Below are 20408 nucleotides of genomic sequence, written 5' to 3' on the forward strand. Positions count from 1 at the left end.
CCATGGAATGGTTCTAGAAACTACTATAGCACATTATGGATAATCAATACACATTTTATGACCACTCTTGTAAGCATACTTTTTAAGGAATTTGGACAAGAAATTAAAATGGTTATGTAACCAAATGGACTTGTCCTGTATTTGTTTTGTATTTTTATTTTTTTAAATCACCATTTTAAAGTATTTATCACAAGTCGCTTAATGATTGTGACTATTTTAAATATTTTCCTCTATGATTTCCTATGAAAGACAATTTACTTTTCATAATTCTACTCCTCATTAGAATATGAATTATCCAATTGCTTACATTTATAAAGGGCTTTAATGAAATTAAGTGCATGCATTCCTACTGTAAGTTCTATTCTAATTATTAACTGATTAAATTATCTTTTAATAAAAAATGGTGCAAGTGTATAAAATGTAATACTGTAATTTTTTATTATCAACAGAGAGATAATGCTAATCACCATAGGAAGAAATTACTGAAGATTTCTAAGGGTAAAGAATCAGAAAACTCGATGGATATGATATTAACTATTTTATTCATGATCATCTTTAGGTCATTCCTCTAAATCCTTCCCTGGAGGAGTATTTTGTTTTGTATGACAACCAGGAAAAGAATCTCCACGTCCTACAATGTGAGCTTATTCCTATGTTACTAAAATCTCATTATAATGAAAGCCATGGCGAACCCCCATAGAATTCTGCTTCCTTGAAACTTACTTTTTACAAATTATAACAAATATTTTACTGTAAAAAATAATTTTCTTCCCAGGCTTCTCCCTTTTAAAAATCACATTTAGTACTTTTTTAAAAACTTCATTACTGAGATTTTATTTCTATTTTGAGAAGTTTCTGGGAATTCACATTTTTAACCTGTTCCATATTTCATTTTAGTTTGCAAATTCCAGGTGTTACCTCTAAAGAGTCCCTACCATATATCTCCTGATTTCCATTGCTATTGTCCTGATCAGTTTAAGATCTCATTTTCTCATATCCTGAAGGAGGTAATAGGAGTGTGTCCTAATTATCCACACGCCTCCAGTTTCTTCTCATCAGTCCTGTTCATCAACTACCGCCAAATTAATCTTCCCATTTCAGAACATGCTACTTCTCTACTCACAAGTTTGAAGTTATATCCAAGTCAATACAACTAGCATGTAAGCTATTCAGTCAAATATTTAGGGTTTTCCATGAGACTGCTTGAATATCACTCCCACCAATCTCATCTTTGTGCTGTTTTTCACTGGCCTTATGCTCAAATCAACTTAAAACCTATATTATTAGCCTTTCTATGAAATGCACCACCTCAAACCTTAATGTGCCTGAGTGTAGATCTTGTTAAAAACTCAGATCACCCGGTCCCACACATCGGATTTAGAATTAGAATCTTGGGGTGGGAGTCCTGCAACATGCAGTTCAGTAAGCTCCACAGTGCCTCTAATGCTGGTTATTTAGTCAGTCCCTTTAAGAAAACATTCTGCAGTGATGAAATTGTTCTATAATAGTCCCTATTCAGTAAGGTGACCACCAGCCTCACTTGGCTATTGAGCACTTGAGATGTGATTAGAGCAACTAAAGAACGGAAAATTTAATTTTAGTCAATTTGAATTAATTTTTAACTAAATTTAAATATCCACATGCGGCTAGTGGCTACTATATTGGACAGTGCAGATTTGACAATTCCTCACTATCGGATCTTGAAAATATTTTAAATCATTCACTATTAGCTATGCAATAAAAATCCTAATATATAAATTGTTTCATACATCACATTCCTTAGTATAAATTTCTAGTCAAAGCATATAAATAACTTTTAAAAGTTTTAATAATTATTGCCAAACTCTCCTGCAGAAAGTTTGTTCCAGTTTAAATGCTCATCAACAGTTTATAAGAAAGTCAGTTGATCTTAAATTGGATACAATATTTTGTAATCCTAAAAAGATTCCTATTCCTGGCCTTCTTTATTTCTCTTAATAGCATTTAGCATCTTATATACACACTTTCATTATTTACTACCTTTATTGTCTGTTCCCCGCCGCCCACTGGAAGATCAGCTTAACAAAGGCAAGATTTTTGTCAATTTATTCACTGTTTAATTCCATTATCTATAAAAGTGCCAGTTACATAGAAGGCACCCAATAAATACTGGTTGAACTAATTGAATTAACACATTAAAATCCAGATATGACAATTTGAATTCCTAATCACAAAGGAATATCTTACTTGAATTCCATTTTAACCATGAATTCCCTTACTTGCCCTCTCATCTTTCAATAATCACAATTTCTAAAATTCTGTAAATAATCTAAGTAGACATTTATCTGAATATGTTTAAGGCAATGCACATCCAATTTAGTATTCTCAAAACGTAAGGATAAGAGTTATTTTCCTAACCCAGTTATATATTTTAAAGGATCTATTTCCTTTGTGCGAAATACGTATGATTTTTTAGAAGCCAGAAAGATTCAGCATATGTGGGCTATGTTGTTGGCACAAAGTTGATCTTCCTACTTTTTGGCCTAGAAATAAACATCTATATCTAAATGAGCTTCTTACAAATAATTTGACAGGTCTAACCAGTTTTATGAGGTTTTGTAAAATTTTTTTTCCAATTATGTAATGAATCAGGGGAATAATTTTTCCATTCTCAGGAATGGATAGACATTAACATTTTGTAATTGTCTTTCATGTCTTTAACCCAACAATTTTATTACTATTTATTTAATCATTTATATGTAGCCATCTGGTAATATGGAACCTGACACTGCCACTGCACTAATACAGATCTTCTTACAGACTGTACCCTTAATAAAGTCTTTCGAGATAAAACAATTTTATAAACATAGTTTTGAGATTAAACCTGCTCAAATAAAGAGAGAAACAAAAAATTTGATTTGAGTTTTATAAAGTTAGCTCAACAAAGTAATTTTAAAGAATTTAATAATACTTCAACAAATAATGCTATATTTTAAAAACAAATATTTAACCATATTTCCTGTTCTAGAGAAATTTCAAGAAAGAGAGAATTTATTAGCCTGAGAAACTATCCCTAACAGAGATAATCTGAATATGTCTATCGATTAATGTCTACTAACTAGTTAACAAGGATTTACTAAACTCTTATTGTTATAAGCCTTTGGGAGAATATACACAGGTTACATGTGTAACTTGGTTCCTGCCTTTGAGATAATTCAACTAAACTGGGGAGTTAATTAGTATCCTAGAGAAAAATATTCAAAAAATGTGCATTTTATGTCTAATAAATGCCAGCAAACACATTGCTAGATTCTTATTATACAAATTAAATGGAATAATTTGAAACATCAAAACACTTCTAATTAAGAAGAATCACCACAAATTATCTCTAGAAAATGCAGAGAAGTAGACAAATATACAGAATATCAGTTAACCATTATTTATAACCAATAATGAAAAATAACCTTAAAATATAGACAAGATTTGGATGGTAGAGAAATGATTATACTTGAAATACCTATTAAATTGATTTTTCTGATTTCTAGGGAAAAACAGTCATAATACTAAAGGCTTTGATACTTTCCTTGGATACTCATTCATTTGTCATACTTTCTCCTGAACTTTCTAGTACTTTACCAAACCTAGCTCGATGGTGGTCAGCTAAGGAAAATGAATCTTTCTTGGGAATGAACAAATTTCCACATAGCACTAAGATGTATGTGTTAAGACAGGGAATCTCTATCAAGGACTAGAAGTTTCTGTCTGTTTCTCCATCTGTGCAATCCTAGTGACATCCCTTTCATTAAAAAATAAATTACCGTCTTCAAAATGCCGTCATGCTTAACGCGATAGTCATGGTTATCAAACTTCATTCTGACATGTAAGCGATACAAACGTAGATATTTCCATTTTACCTCATCTTGCTGTGAGTTCAGCAGCTGCAGTTTCATGTGCTTCATATAGGCCATGGTAATTGGCATGTTGTAATCAATCATGCTGGTCACCAAAGTGGGAGGTTTTCCATTATCTGTAATAAAACATTTTTAATGGGTAATGAAAGTGATACTGCATTCTACCTATAATTTCAGAATGATCCAATTTGGTCAAATTGAAACAAGATTCTAGATACCGAGTGTTTAGGAGATTGGTAGCATCATAGAAGGATTGTAGAAAAAAATAACTGGTAAAGTTCTACAAAGGTGTATGGGCATGAATGAGCCCTATGGAAAAATTAGTTATTTCTAACTAGAGGGGAGCTTTTTGACATCATGGTAATACTGAGTGAAGCTACTATAGTGATAAAATACAATTATTTGTAGTTTTGTATTTTTCTCCTTTGCTGCACACTTATTTTCTATATGCACTACTTGAACGCAAAAGGAAATTATCTTTTCTTTTTCTTTTTATTTTGTGCCAGTCTATTCATCCTTCAACACATGGGAATGGGATAGCCTAAATGTATCTTTGAGATTAATTTGATCTCTGAGAGAAATTCATAGAAACGGAAAATAATCTAGATAATTCTTGATGAAAGCTAAAGCCACTCAATTTTTATGTAAGAATTTCAGTGATGGAACTCCATACTATTCATCACTTTCAGAAATAAGGAGTTGGTAGATTTATAAGGACACTTGATAGAACATCAATTTCCTTGCTGAATGTATCTAAAATACCATGAAATACACATGATAAATGAAAATTAAAACATTATCACAGGAAAAAAAGTTATTTGCCACAGTCAAAACTGTCTTTCTTCTAAGCACGGACACTGAATTACTCTGTAAGTGGATACTCAAAATTCACTGCCTGCTACTTGAATAAGTGAGATGATCTGACTTGTTGAACTGTTTCAGTCTACTGCATTTTTATAAAAGTGTGAGATATAAATTGCCATTATGAATAAAATTACTTTAAATCTCACTATTTGACACTGCGGCTACCTTTATGATCTGTTCCATCTGGGTTTAAATGCATTCTTTTCTGGCACTCTGAGCAGCTCATTAGAAATCGTGTCACCGCTTCTCTTGGTAGGAAGGCATAGCTCTCTGAAATCTGAAATGATTCACAAAACAGAGGTGTTATTATAGAAGCTGACTGGGCATGATTTAACAGAAATGATCATTGTATTTCCAAATAAGACGCATTATTCCATAATGGCAGGAAGCACAATGAAAGCATGCATTGCATACCATGCATCATTTCAAGAAATATCTATCCAACTTGATTGCATGTCTCTTAATATAGCTAATAACGCAATGTGGAGAAAAAAATCAACCACATCTGGATGGATATCTGTTTATATTTCTGCATTTCTTTTAGGAAAAGTAATCACAGTGTACAGATATTCTAGTGACTTTTCCATATTAAAAATTGCCAACATTGTTTTTTAAACTTACTGCCAGCACTACCAAAATTTTATCCAATTTTACAAAAATTTTTAAAATTTAGCCCCAAGGAAAAACAATAAACTTTGGATTTTGCATTAATGAGCATTTCTTCATTATTGCTTTTCAAAATAATTTTTAAGTGAAAATAAAAGATACTTCTAAGAGAACTCATGTATGTATCTACTGCAGTGAACCATCCCTTCCACAGAAAATGACACACCTGGAAATGCACTTCAGCCACCTACTTCATTTGTTATTTCATGTCAGTTTTTTCTAATTTATGTCCATAATAACTCACATTGTCAGAGCAAGCTTTCCCCACACCCTCAACAGAGCTCCTACTTTCAGAACCATCATCTAGAATCAAGTTAGAAATCAATACTCCTGTCAGTGATATTTTAAACATTAACTTTTCAAAAGCCAGGGTATTTCTCTCATCAAAGTAAATAATTTCTGAAATGAAACTGATAAGATTGTTAAATATCTCTAAATAAAAGCTGACACTGACTCAGACAGGGCTGCTAAAAAGTCTGATGTCGCGTATTAGTTTTCCACTGTAGCGCCAACACTGGTACATGAAAGAGACAAGCAGGAAGAATCAGTGAGTTGTAAATTAGATATCAATGCCACAGACGGTTTCTCAGGTGCACATATGGCTGTTATGAACACTAGTGTATTTTAAGTTTGTAGAAAGGAAGGGAAATATGCACCTCATGTATAATTGAGTACAAAGCTCCACCAATCCATTAAGGATGTGGTCAACTTTTGCTGATCCTTGCTGTAGAAGGAGCACAGTACTGAGGAAACCCCACACACTGAGATCCAAAATTGTAAAGCATGTTTTTTTCCCTGAATTTAGTATTAAAATCAGTTTACAACACTTAGCTATCCCAGTGACTCTGGGGGTAAAGAAGCCGAAAGGATACCAAAGAGAAGAAACAAGTCTACAGTGAAAATCTACCATGGATGATCCACATACAGGTGATTAAAATTTAACTCTACTAGGATTTGAAGTACGAAATACTGATTTTTAATATTACTGTCATATGTAAATTAAGATGTTGTCCAGCTTAAAAACAAATTCCTCATACTATACAAAGAATTGTGGGAGAAAAATCTGAAAGTATTTCGTTGAACTATTTTATATTAGTTATTAAATAAGGAAATATATACTATATACAATTTAAATTCTCATTCACTTTCTCTTATTCTCTTTCTACACACACACACACATGCATGCACATACAAATTTGATTGTTATTCATTCTTTTACAGAGGCAACTAACACTTTTGCCAGATTTATTTATCTGATTAGAGATGATTTTTTCTGACTTTCTGAACACCTATTTTAAATAATTCAGAAGTTGAAAAAAAAGCTATGCTGCATGCCCAGTCCCGATATTTTTTTTTCCTTAACTCACGTGGAATTATATTCCATTGAAATTAATAGGGTTGACCAGTAAATTCATTAACGAATAGGATTTGAGAAGGATGCTCCATTGATTTTCATTAAGGATTTCCATGTAATCTTTTCTCTACTTATATAAATGAGAAATAATTTTCCATTGAATAAAAGATAGGCAAGTGGTGGAGTTGAACTGACACTGCATTTACTTCTGTGATCCTGATGGTCACCGTAATCTGTCCTTTTCCAAATGCTAATAAAGCACTAGCGTAGGAATCTCTTCTGGACAGATTTATTATTGACCTGACTCAATTATATTACTTGTCCTAGCACTACATGGCTCCAAATCAATTTTTCTTGGAATCATTATTAATCATATTACATTTCTTTTATAGTTTTACTCTGAAAAACAAGTACCTGTAATGGTCACATTTTTGTCCATGTTCATGTGTACACGAAAAAATATAAAGTCCCACTTTGTATCTTAGAAAAGATTTTTTAGAAAGTATTTTATCACATTATTCTCTGTGGTGTTATTCTAGCATAGCCTTGGGGTGTCACTCTATGTGACATAAGTGGACAAAAGCACACATTTGGGGGGACTTTTCTTGGTGTTCAGACATTTTTCCGAGGAGACCTGCCGAGGTATCCCACTCTCCTCAGATCTTTTCTCCCCCACCGCATGCTCACTGGGTCTCAGAGACCGCTGCATCTTCTTAGGCACAGGAAGAAGAGGTCCTCAGGACAGGCTCTTCAGGTCTGAAACAACACTTCTCCTGCCATGGAGGTGAAAAGGGACAATCATTCCTTTTTCCTCATCTAGAATCTTTCCTCCCAGGCCCCTCTGAAACTAGGAGTTCTATGCAATCTTCATTGCTGAGGCTCTCGGAACCTTTTAAAAAATGAAGAAATGTCCTTAAAAACTTCATAAGTTATGGCACATTTGAACAATTACATTTCACAATTAAAGCCCTTTGATGAAATTCTGTCTTTTGCTCCTGTCGGTATTCTCCAATAACCCTGTTCAGAGATAACATTGAAATCCTATGTGAAGCCTCTTTTGAACTTGAGGCCTGGGCTAAATGCCCCTATGGCCCCTGCACTGCTGAAAGGCCCTGCTTCCGTGAATGTTTGAAATGCTAAATTAACTTTAAATAGATCTTCATAAATGGTGATAAATTCAGGGACATGTTCTTCTTGGCTCTTCATTCATCAAAGTCCTAACATCCTCCATGCAATGTGTAACAGTAGTTGCAAATAAAACCTAGAAATAAGGAATAGAAATTGAGAAATATTTTGATTCAGCTACTTGAAATACCATTCTACGAGCACTATAATTAATCATATAAAATGCTATAATCATTCATAAATGTCTATTTCCTTGACCTACTTTTCAAATCTAATCACTTCTCTGTTTCCAGGATAGAAATTAGACTTTGAATATACAGTACAGAACATTTCCAAGAATACTGGTAAGGATAACACTTCACATGAAAATGTATTCTTAGAAATATCTTTATATTGGGGAACGATAAAGACTATTTCCTTAGAGTTTGTTTATGGACACAGAAACACTGCATTTTGTTATTGATAAGAAGCAAAAATTAATATGAAGGAGTATCAGTCTTGCTCCCTCTGAACTAAACACTAAAAGACAACTGCCATGTGACAAGCCACATATATTGCTTACAACGGAAATAAGCATGCAAAGGAAGGACTAGAACATAGCCATAATAAACCGCATAAACTAATGACCTAACATTATTTATCAGGTAAATAATTTGAGGTATCTATTAGAAATGTTATTTTCTATAAATATAGACTTTTTTCTTACATTTATATAATGCTTTATACTTTTCATTGGGTTTCTGCATCCATTATTTTAGAGAGTAGCTAAAACAGATTTCATGGTAATGTTTTGATAAATGGATCAACTGACATAAAGAGATGAAATGAATTGCCATTGCTACATAGTAGAGCAAAGAGCTGGATCTCAAACCTGGATTTCCCAAATCCTGGTCTATTTCTATAAATCGAATGGACTGTGGTGGGCTTATACAAGAGACAGACAAATGCTTAGGGTCCAAGGAAAGTAGGGATGTTAAAATAGATTTTTAAAAATTTCATATTTCAAAAAAATCCCAAAGTATCAGTGTTATCACAGAACAAAGTCAGCACTTGTGAAACTTCCTCAAAATTAAGTTATAGCTGAAGATTTGTTGTTGTTATTGTTATTTTTTAACTTTGAATTAGCTACGGTTGAGGGCTGGGGATGTTGTGATATAACAATTTTTCACCACTTACCACTTCCAAAGACTTTTTTTTTAAATTGAAGTATAGTTGACATACAATGTTATGTTAGTTTCAGGTGTATGACACAGTGACTTGACGTTTATATATACTACAAAACGATCACCTCAATAAGTCTAGTAACCATCTGTCACCACAGAGTTATTACAATATTATTGACTGCAATCCCTATGCTGTATATTATATCTCCATGACTTATTTATTTCATAACTGGAAGTTTGTGCCTCTTAATCCCTTTCACCTATTTCGTCCAACGCCCTACACCTCTCCTCTCTGGCAACTACCAATTTGTTCTCTGTATCGATGAGTCTGCTTCTGTTTTGTTTTGTTTGTTCATTTGTTTTGCTTCTTAGATTCCACATATAAGTGAATCATATGGTGTTTGGTTTTCTCTGACTTATTTCCCTTAGCATAATACCCTCTAGGCCCATCCATGTTGTCCAAATAACAAGATTTTATTCTTTTTTATGGCTGAGTAATCTTCCTATATATATATTATATGTATAAATTATATATATATATATACACACACACACACACACACACACACATCTTCTTTATTCATTTATCCATGGGTACTTAGGTTGCTTCATATCTTAGCTATTGTCGATAATGCTGCAATGAACATAGGGGTGCATATATCTTTTCCAATTAGTGTTTCTGTTTTCTTCAGGTAAATAACCAGAGTGGGGTTGCTGGATCACGTGGTAGTTCTATTTTTAATTTTTTGAGGAACCTCCACACTTTATCCATGCTAACACTTGTTATTTGTTGTCCTTTTGATAATAGCCATTATGACAGGAATGAGGTGATAACTCATTGTGGGTTTGATTTGGGTTTCCCTGATTAGTGATGCTGAGCATCTTTTTATGTACCCGTGGCCATGTGTATGTCTTCTTTGGAAAAATGTCTTTTCAGTCTAAAGACCTTAATTCATCTGTGTACTGAACAACATTGATATTATTTTCAATGAAAATACCACATTCGAAGTCCTTTATGACTGGAATTCATCAGTAATACAGAAAAGAAGTCGTCAAATGATCATAAATTAGAAGTAGAAATAACCTGTTCCATCAAAAAATACGGTAATACTTCTACATAAAAATAATTGAACTGCAGCATCTTTTGATCAACTAAACAATAAAATTGGCCCCTACAGCAAAGATAATATGACATTAGTAATCTAATGACAAATTGATCCACCTGAAGAAGGCCTAATGACCAAGCGCCATAAGGGCACTGCTATTGCTCTTCCATTTGTGGGTTAAAAAAAATCAACTATTGAGAACACATTTCTGAAAAGTTTACTGACAGGTATTATAACTGAAAGGAGGATGAGCATTTTACCTGGGCAATGTCCCTGCCTTTCTGAAGAAAGAAGAAACAGTACTTTTTAAAAGCCCTACAACTATAAAGCCAAATTCTCATAGTTCTTGAGTGCCTTCCACCTTCCCCTCAACACAGCTCAGTTAAGGTAAAAATGTCAGTTATCCAAAAGAACTGAAATAAAAAATCAACCCTAGTTAAATTAATTTGCAAATCTCATCTTGTACATTTGAAAATATATAATTCCTAAAGGTCTCTTACGTTTGTTTTTGAATAGCAGAGATTTATCTTCAGAAATAAATCTTCTTTCCTACTTGGATCTGAACATATGAAGTAATATAAAGTTTTAAAAAAATTAAAAAGTTAATTAATCAAAACAATGTAATAAATCATAGTCTTGCTGTACTTTTTCAGACTGTGGCTCACAGTTACTTGATGCAAGTTTATCTTAGTGACTCAAGCCATCAGAATTTGGTAAATTGAGAGTAAATTGATAACAGAATTTTAAAACCAGGCTATTTGTCCTCTTTCTTCCTCCCTCTCAAGCATCCTTCCTCTCTAATTTTAACTGTTTAATTTCTGAGCATTTTCAATAGAAAGCCACTCTAAATTTACTCAGCTCGTACATAAACCTGCAATTCTCTGGTTCCTGAAATGGTAGGGAATCGATGATTCTCAAAATTAAGATTCTCATTAATCATACGACAACTATTACTTGCTTTGGATATTTTACACCAAAGGAAATGCTTCCTGAACACTATATATGTATGTATATGTATACATATACATATATATGTTTCAGTTTTCTATTGTTTAATAAGTGGATTATGCTAAATAAGCATTATATGGATTTTATCATTTAATCCTCACAGCAATCCCATGAATAATTACTATCATCACTATTATCATCTCTGTTTAACAGATGAAGGAACTAAGCTCCAGAGAGGTTGTGTAATTTCTCAAATGAGTAAAACAGACAGGGCTCATGTGATAAACTTGTTTCAGAGCCTATCCCCTTTATTCACTATATTTTACAGGCTCTCCTGGTGATCAGTATTAAAAAAAGAAAGAGACAGAGAGACTGTCTCATCCATAAAGAGTTGGAATATTAACCTCACAGCATAGGTTAATTATGCTAAAATGTTTACAATGTTCCCTGGTGTGAGGTTCTTTGTAAGTATAAAATGCTCTAACCATTTGAGGTCACCCTTCTGAATAGGAGAGGCAGTCAAGCACTTGTACCTTGTCTCAGATTACAAAGTTCCACAAGAAACACATCCAACAGTACAGCGACACAGAGCTCCACCTGGAGGAAATCAACAGGCCATCTGTTCTGTTCCAGCAGAAGTGATGGCTAAAGTGATGGCTTTGCAATAACACCATAATATTTTAACAGCCAGGAACTAAATGCACAGGACTTCTGCTTTCAAAAGAATGTACAAGAAGGAGTGTAAGTAGCCTATTTCTAAATGAATAAGATTTCTAATTGTTAAAAGAAATTCACCAGTAGAGAAGTCATTCTTGGTTTAAGACTCGAACCTAATGCATGAGTTGAAATAGAGACAGACCACGACACTGGTGAATCCTGAGTGTTAGCAAGCACTTTTTAAAGCAAAACAAAACAAAAAAGCTAAACCCAAAAGATGTATCAACCATTTTGTCCTAAATTCACTAAGGTCTTAGCAAGAAAAACAGAATTAATGTTACTAAATATCAGTAATTTAGAAAAGTAGTAAGTGAATGTTGAAATTCATTATGAGTTGCATTACTCCACAGCTTGATGCCCTGGCATAGGGTGCTCCATTTCAGATACTGAGCTTCAAAGCAAAATAAAATTGGTCTTATCACACTACTTTGTAAATTACCTTCTCCACTTTTGCTTTATAAAATGAATTTAGAGAATAGCAATAATACCTTTATTTTACTGGAATAATAACATTAAAACCATGTTTTTTTGCCAAATATCATGCAGTACGCTCATGGAAGAATTTGCCCTTGGGGCCAAACTTTTGATCTTTCTCTTATGAACACTCTTGATATTATGAATAAAGAAATTAAAAATAATCTCCTAGTGAAATTTATTTTACCATATTTACTATTGTAATATTTACTATTGTGATATTTTATCACAAACATAACTGGATAATGAAGCTACAGAAAATTTATTTTTAAAACATTTACTTATTCAACAAATATCGAATCCATAGGCACTATAATGATCACTGAATACTGTTAAAATTTTAAAATTTATTTTATTTTAAAAAATAAAAAGTTTCATTAGAATTAAAATACAATCAAACAGAGCCTATAAATCCAAATGCTATTAAAGACCATATGTCTTGATTCATAAATACAGAGCACACTGTAATCCAGAAAGACCCCTATCTGAGGAAGGGAAATCTTGGTTCTGGGCAACATCTCCAATTCATCAAGGGTCACTCTGCCTTTATCTGGTTTACACACTGTAAATCTTTGAACACATTTGAAGGGAGGAAATTAGGAGACTTTATATATATATTAAGAGAAATTAAGAAATATTATACACATATATTTTATAACACACCTAGAAAAATATCTGGGCCAAATATTACAGTATTTGTAAGCTTTATATATATATAAATTTGCCAACACCATAACATTTGGTCCAGACATTTTTCTAGATGTGTTACAAAATCGAAATGTCCAGCCAATGGTTTGCCCTTTTATTTATATGGGTTCTCTTTTACCCATTTCATGCATCAGCAAAGATGAGCAGTGGACATCATTCTTCTTCTACAGAGGAAATTATTAATTTGTGGAGGTGCATACAGAAATAGTCATGCAAAGAGAAAGACATTTTTCAACTAAACATTTATTTATTCAACAAACGTCCATTGAATGTGTAGGCACTGTAATTATCCATGAATCCTGCTAGATACTTTTCTGTGCCACTAATGTGCCTGGATACATCAAATTATTGGAATCACTTATTGGTAATTGTTTGGTTAATTTTGAAGTGATTCTGAAAAATACTTTGATCAGGTCTCAATACAAATACACTTAGATAAAAAATTCATTCATAGTAATAATCAGTTAGATAAAAGCTGGACATTTGGCCTGCCTGAGCAAATCTGCATATACTCCAGACTTCAGCAATTTTTGCTTCAGAACCCTAACTACTACTTCAGAAAGACTTTGTGCTATGTGGTATCTGTCTGACCTCTAAACAACTGTTAAAGGACCAACTGAAATCCTGTTCCTTAATAACATTTCCAGCACCAAATCCAGGATGCAGCTAGATTTGCCCTTCCACCCTCAAACCCACCACTGCCCCCTGGTGGAGGATTCCCACATTTTGTGTAAGTTCCTATCAGTCCTGCAGCATTGCTTGTTCTGCTATGACTCCAGTACTGTCATTTACTCCAGCATGCTGTTTCAGTTCATACCACTGTTCACTATTTCTTTCCCTTCTTTCTTCTCTGATCATATTCTACCTTCAATCTTCACACCCATCCATCAGCTCCCCTGGCCTTTTTCATTTAGTTAAGGGGGATGGCCTGGCCCGGTCAGGAATATCTTGGGTTGATTTTTAAATAGAATTAAGCTGGCTAGATAAAATACAGCACACCCAATTAAATCTGAATTTCAGATGAACACGCAATATTAGGACTAACTTATATTAAAAATTATTATTTATCTGAAATTCAAATATTACTGGGAATCCTGTACCTTATTGGTTAAATCTGGCAACATTACAGGGTACATATATCTAACATGAATGAAAATATAGGTTAGAGCCTGAAGATAATTCTAAATTAAGAACAAATTGTTATGTGAGGAAAATCTAAGAATATACCAACAGCAGAATTGAGAGGCCAGGTAGGCAGAAGTACTTATGGGGAAGTCTGCAGGCCATTTGAAATCACAGTGCCCATTTAAAGCAATGTTTGCCAACTTTTTAGACCAACAGCATGGATATAGATATATTTCACATCAGAAGCTAGCACATATACACAAATAAAATAAAACTGCTCGTTTCTATTCTCTTCCATTTCATTTTTTAAAAGTGATCACAACCAACTAAGTTGATCACTAATGGGTTATAATACGTAACGTAGAAAACAGAAGTCTAAAGCAGAGGAATGCAGTCTATCAACCCAAAGATACTTGTTGTAGTGTTGAGTGAAGATAGCTGGTTTGTAGTCAAATTTAACATGAATTTTGGCAAATCCAAAGGTGATCTAAAGCCGGTGGGGATATTTTTAGACAGTTCAGGTCAAATTCTAGACAGCTAAAAGCCAGTTAGAAATTTGAAGCACATGCTTTAAACGTGGAGTGAGAGGAATGAAAAGCGAATGCGGTGCAGTGGCATAAGTCAGCATCCTCCAGGGATGAGGAAATGGTACAAGGGTGGCGCAAAAGGCTAAGGCGCTCAGCTTCGGTGAAGGCACCGAAATCCACTACCTGATGAAGAGAAACTAGAGGAGGAAAACAGAGAGAGGTAGCAGCGTTCCAGGGCAACAGCGGATGACTTTGGCATGACGTCACTACACGTCAGTAGATCAAGGTGTAAGCAAACAAGAAACAGAATGTGATTTAATTTAATTATAATTAATTAGTTTTTACTGGAAACAGCTATTGCTTCATTGATTACAGTTCAAATTTAGCTGTTTTGCTTTGCACAAAAGAACTTTATTCTCTCCTTTTTTTATGATATGAACATCTTTAATTTGGAGCTGTATTTCATGAAAACTAAAATAATTATCAATTGAGCAAATGCAACAATATCAAAAAGAGAGACAGTCAAGTAAAGTGGCGGTAGATCTCTAAAGTTGTGGGTGCTATTTTTGTATTGCTTCACATGTTAGAATATTTGGCTGTTAAGTAGCAGATTCTGATAACAGAGAATTCCTTATATTAGATGAAAGAAATGAGCAGATGGGCACTGAAAAGTTTTTCTTCATCCATGTTTTTTAATGGTAAAATAAAGACAATCCCTAAATATTGCATGTAAATAAAACGACTCAGCAAAGCAAATGTTTAGACAGTTACTTGCAGCATGAAGAGCTACGTTAAAATATATGATTACACACAGGAAGTATGGGGAATTTACTTCCTCTCTTGATTTTTCCAGAAGAGTGTGCATACTGTGATATATTAGTGTTTTGCTTAGGGGAGAAGAAGGAGAATTCAAGCTTCCCGGTCTAGAATTCATCGGCCCATTCAAGCCCCCCCTGCCTCCCATTGCAACTCCCTCTGTTAAAGTTTATCTTTACTACCCTCTGCTAGTCAGTGGGGAGACAGCACTTGTTTTGAAACAGGTAGCCAAGAATACTGTTGTTGCAGTCTCTCAAAGCAGGCAAGAATGAGGCATCTTAGGGGAAATGGGTGAAAATGGAGATGGTTAGACTCCCTGTACTACAGAATCCAGTAAGTTGCACAGCCCTCATATATTTGCGCAGGCAAAGTGCAGAGTCTGTGAGATAATAATGTGCCACAGACACAGAATTCATTGTTTGAATTCTTGAATTGCTCAACAACTGGAAAATGATGAAAACACTTCTCTGAGATACCAAGTAAAGAAGTGACCACATATTTCCTTCAGAAAATGTCTCTCAACTTGGGGTGTTTACTGTGCTCTAGAGGTGACTTTTGAAAACAGAGAACAGGGATGCATTTTGATTATCACAATAACTGGGGCTTGTGTTGCTGGAACTTAACATTCAGGGGTTAAGGATATTAAATGGCTTGGAGTACTTGGGGCAGTGCCAACTGTCTGCCACAAAAGCCAATAGCACCTTATTGAGAAATATCACCTTAGACTATATAGATAATTATACAACTAATTGACATATGTAACAAAAGATACCATGTTTACATGTCCTCTACTGAAGAGAAAAAGTGCACCACGGTAGAAATTTCTTGGTCCAAATTCCAAATTCTCAGCAGCAGCAGCTAGGTCACTGTCAGCTTCTTCCAGGCTTTACCTCCTCTCTGATTACTAAGGTCAAGGAGCAGAGCCACGCTCAAACATGGCTGTGGTGTACGTTGATTGGGAGAGAATCTTCCCAGAAAATTGAGGGTGGAAGGGAGGATGAGGAGTAGAGCAGATAAATACATAAAAAATAGGTAAAGGCTGGTTTATTTTTATTTATCATAAAATGATTAAAACTGCTGCTGATAAAGCCACTGAATAATTATCTCAATTCTGAGGAATTCATGAATGAAGACATGGCTGAGCGTTATCCATAGGCTTCTGAGGAGCACAGATGACACAAAGAAAGAAAGAGACTTTGCAATATCTAGTTAATAGGAAAAAATCTGTTTACAGTATCGGTCACTCCACAAACAGCTCTATATTTTTAAAAAACATCATGTTTCTATTCATCTCAATATAATAACACGTTTGAAGCAATTATTACATTAAAAACTTTACATATATTACTTCTGAGCCTCAAAACAACTCCAGAAATAATACATGTCAAAATCACACATATAGAATTCACCTAATCAGGACTTAACCCAAGTCTATCTGACATCAAAGATGAGACCACCTTTGATTTCTTTCTGCAACCTCAAGTCAGTTGCCCACATCCTATTCTTCCTTCCTATCATATTTTACCCCAATTAAATACATATATATGTATTTATAAAGATGCATACATGCATACACTTTAAGAAATTTGGCAGATTTTATTTACTACACCATCCAGTACCCAGGAATACCTAAACCTCTGGATCTGAGTGAGAATCACCCACTAGTAGGCATTAATCTTCCTGAATAGTTTTAAAAGTTGCATTGGCTCATTTTCACCACAAGGGTGCACTGAAGTAGCAATTTACTAGGCTGGACATAAAGAGCAAACGACGTTTTTCCAAAAGGTTAATTCCTTTTCAAGGAATATATCTATTCATTGGGACATTATTGTTTAATACAAAAATTATTAATGGTAGGCTTTGTGAAATTACTCAATGATAAACTGGTTTGGGTGAGTTCTTAGGTCTTTTGATGTCTCTACTACCAAAAAAACAGCTTCTGAGTGTAAAGGATTTGCATTGTTACTCTGCCCACCTGAGCTCATTCTGACTACACGTATATGAGAAATAAATCCATTTTGATGAATGAAAGTACACTATTCTTCTGTTTTAGGATTGCTATTTAATAGGATTAAATAGGATTTAGGATTGCTAAACCGTGCTTATACAGTGATATGAGAAACAGACATGGTCCCCCACCATCAGGGACTATATGATTTTTTTAAACATCTAAACTAGCCATGAAAAAGAAAAACAAACAAGAGGAACATGACAAAAGTAGCATAAAATATCTATAACTGAATAATGTTTTATATTCATAAACTCTCCAAGATAAACTAGTTATAAAACATATTTCTAGATCACTGACTTATTGTATAGCAGTATCACTGAGCTCAATATTAAAGAATGTCTACAAAAAATATTTGAATTTGGAATAATTTTAAGGTTTTTTCTATCTCTATTAGATATTAAGAACAGTTGTTTATTTAAATGACTCTAGTTTGTAATAATAAAATGAAATAAAAAATGTCATCTGCATAAAAAAGGCAGGGATCCATATTTGCTTATTTGCTGTATTAATTTACTTCGATTTTTTTTACATTAGGTCGAAGAAGATAGCTTACAGGCATGAAATGAATTTCTAAGCCCCACAGAATATTTTCCTTGCCCTTTCACTTCAGTAACAACCTATCCACACACTTGGATCTGTGTCAGGAAAGGGAAGAGTTCAAAATAGTAAGAGGAAGTGAGAAGGGACACAGGAACCTGACATTTTTATATGCTATTAGTGAATCATGACTAGGTAGTACTTTTACTGGGAAATCTATTTATAATTCGTAGTTTTTCATCTAATACTTTCCATCTATTTCAAAACAATACTCTCAACCTTTAAAAATATCTCATTAAAAGAAATAGTACACTCTTTTTTTGAAAATATTTTCAAATTAGGTAGGTAGAGGTTTTTCATCCTCGTCTTAATGATGTGAGTTCTCAACTTCTAAATATCAGGCACGTGCCAAAGGCTGTTATGAATGATGCCACACTAGGATTTGCACAAAAGTCAGGCAGATCCTATGCTACTTGGGATGTCAGTAGGTTTATCTAGGGCATGCCCCACATTCTCTTTCTGTATACTTCCCTGTTGCTGAGTTAAACCCAGCTAGATATGGGAGACCAAAGCAAATCTGTAAAATGGTCATACAAAGTGTTGATGAGTGCTAGCAGCTTAATTTGTCTCCCTAGCTTCCCTTGCCCAAGGATATTTGAAGTCCATATAAACATATAGGGATCAACAGTTTAACCCAAATGAATTAAATTCTAATTGTAAAACTTGAGGCACTGTGATAGGAAAGGGAAATACATTTGGAGAGCAAAGCCTTCCTGCCACTAATCACAGATTTATGTAGACAGCTCCCTATTTCAACAGCGTAATATCCAGCAAATTCTATAAAACGATGTCTCAGACTATAGGACTATAAGACAGGCAACACCGATCTTCACAAGATCGTTTATGTTTACAACAAAGATGCAGAAGAAAAACAATAAGCAAATAGGCTATGTAGCAAAGTCATCACGTTCAAGTCAAGAATAAATGCAATGAGGTATAGTCATATCTGCTGTGCTGCAGCTTAAGTTCTAACTTAAGGAGCTGCCCATTCATAACATGGTTTAGATTACTGCAAAATTTTTAACAAAAATGAAGAGCAGCAAAAACATGCTGGCACTTGAGAGTCAGTTTTATGCCCTTTCTTCTTTGATTGCTATTTTAAAATCCTAGAAATATGAAATCCAATGGCTACAGATCCTTTTCACTATTGTTCTTATCATCATCATCATTTACAGGAGAACTCTCTAGATAATAATGCAGCCAAATTGTTCTACCTCTAGGCTATGCTTATCAGCCAATCTGCTTTTATAAGAGCAGGATGCATTCCCTATGTTTGAACATTTCTGTTGCCAACCAATTTACTCACTTTGGTTACCATCTTTATCGTGTCCCTTAGCACGGTAATGGCCCCGTACACACCATTATCACTGGTGTTACTCCTTCAGAGTCTGAAGAAAACTAAAATACAGCCCCTTGATTTTATACGTGAGTAAACTGTGACCTAAGTCAAAAAAGAGGTTAAATGAATTGTTTGGAACGCTTGAATTTTAGTTTAGTGCTATTTTTTCACACCACATGGCTACAAATTTTGCTCATTAGTCTCATCATAAGTTGACAAGAATTCTGGGAATTTTTACATAACAAACTAGCAGAAACTGGTGTAAGTTAAAATATCCTATTTAGAGATAGAGATGCTGAACCAGTAAGTATTTATAAAAAGAACAGGACAAAAATGATGCTAACTAAAGTTTTAAGGTTAAGTGTCCCAGATCTGATAGAATAAAGATTTTCCTTTCTAATTTTCAGAGTAGGAACATAGAAGTTCTGCATGATATGTTATGTTTCTACAGTATGTCCATGGAAAGGACTATTCAATTCATACTGAAAGCAAATTCTTCAAAGAAAGTCAATATTTAAATTTTTCTGATAATTAATTTGAAATTAAGTTAACAGACTTAAGCTTTGGGGAAAGCATATGAAATAACTGAAATTCTCATAAACTTCATCTGGCAGGAGAGATCCAAAACACAAGAACTCTGGCCTTTTTATGTCTTCCTTCAGCCTAGTCAAACTTTGGATAAAAGTTACACTGTGTGTGGACTTTCTGGAATAGCGACATCCACCGGATGCACATGAAACAAGGCATGAGTTATTACTATTCCTATCTCCCAACATGGAGGCATCCGGACAGGCAGAGGAAATTACACCCATAATTACATTGAGGGTAATGACAGAGCTATGTTCGTTGTCTGGCTTGTCTTTCTACCTAGAACATGAGCAGTGATTGAACAAAGAAAGAGAAAAAACATTATTCAAAAGTTCACCATATGCCAATCACTTTACGCATCTTAACTCATTTATTTTACCACACCATGTA

General features: G+C 34.1%; 1 protein-coding gene across 10 annotated transcripts in view; it reads right to left on the bottom strand.

Moving 5' to 3' along the window:
- NOL4 (nucleolar protein 4) overlaps positions 1–20408 on the bottom strand; it is a 356931-nt gene that overhangs the window by 245984 nt on the left and 90539 nt on the right. For 9 of the 10 annotated variants that reach the window (XM_070627555.1, XM_008519936.2, XM_070627565.1 and 6 more), the window contains 2 exons: positions 4920–5031; positions 3894–4006 (listed from right to left, as the gene is read on the bottom strand). In XM_070627555.1, the coding sequence (XP_070483656.1) occupies positions 3894–4006; positions 4920–5031 (225 nt within the window). Of the gene's footprint in view, positions 1–3893; positions 4007–4919; positions 5032–7461; positions 7551–20408 lie in introns of those variants that run through there. The other variant, XM_070627559.1, reaches the window with a different exon arrangement.

This window comes from Equus przewalskii, chromosome 7, assembly GCF_037783145.1.
Source record: "Equus przewalskii isolate Varuska chromosome 7, EquPr2, whole genome shotgun sequence".
NCBI lineage: Eukaryota > Metazoa > Chordata > Mammalia > Perissodactyla > Equidae > Equus > Equus przewalskii.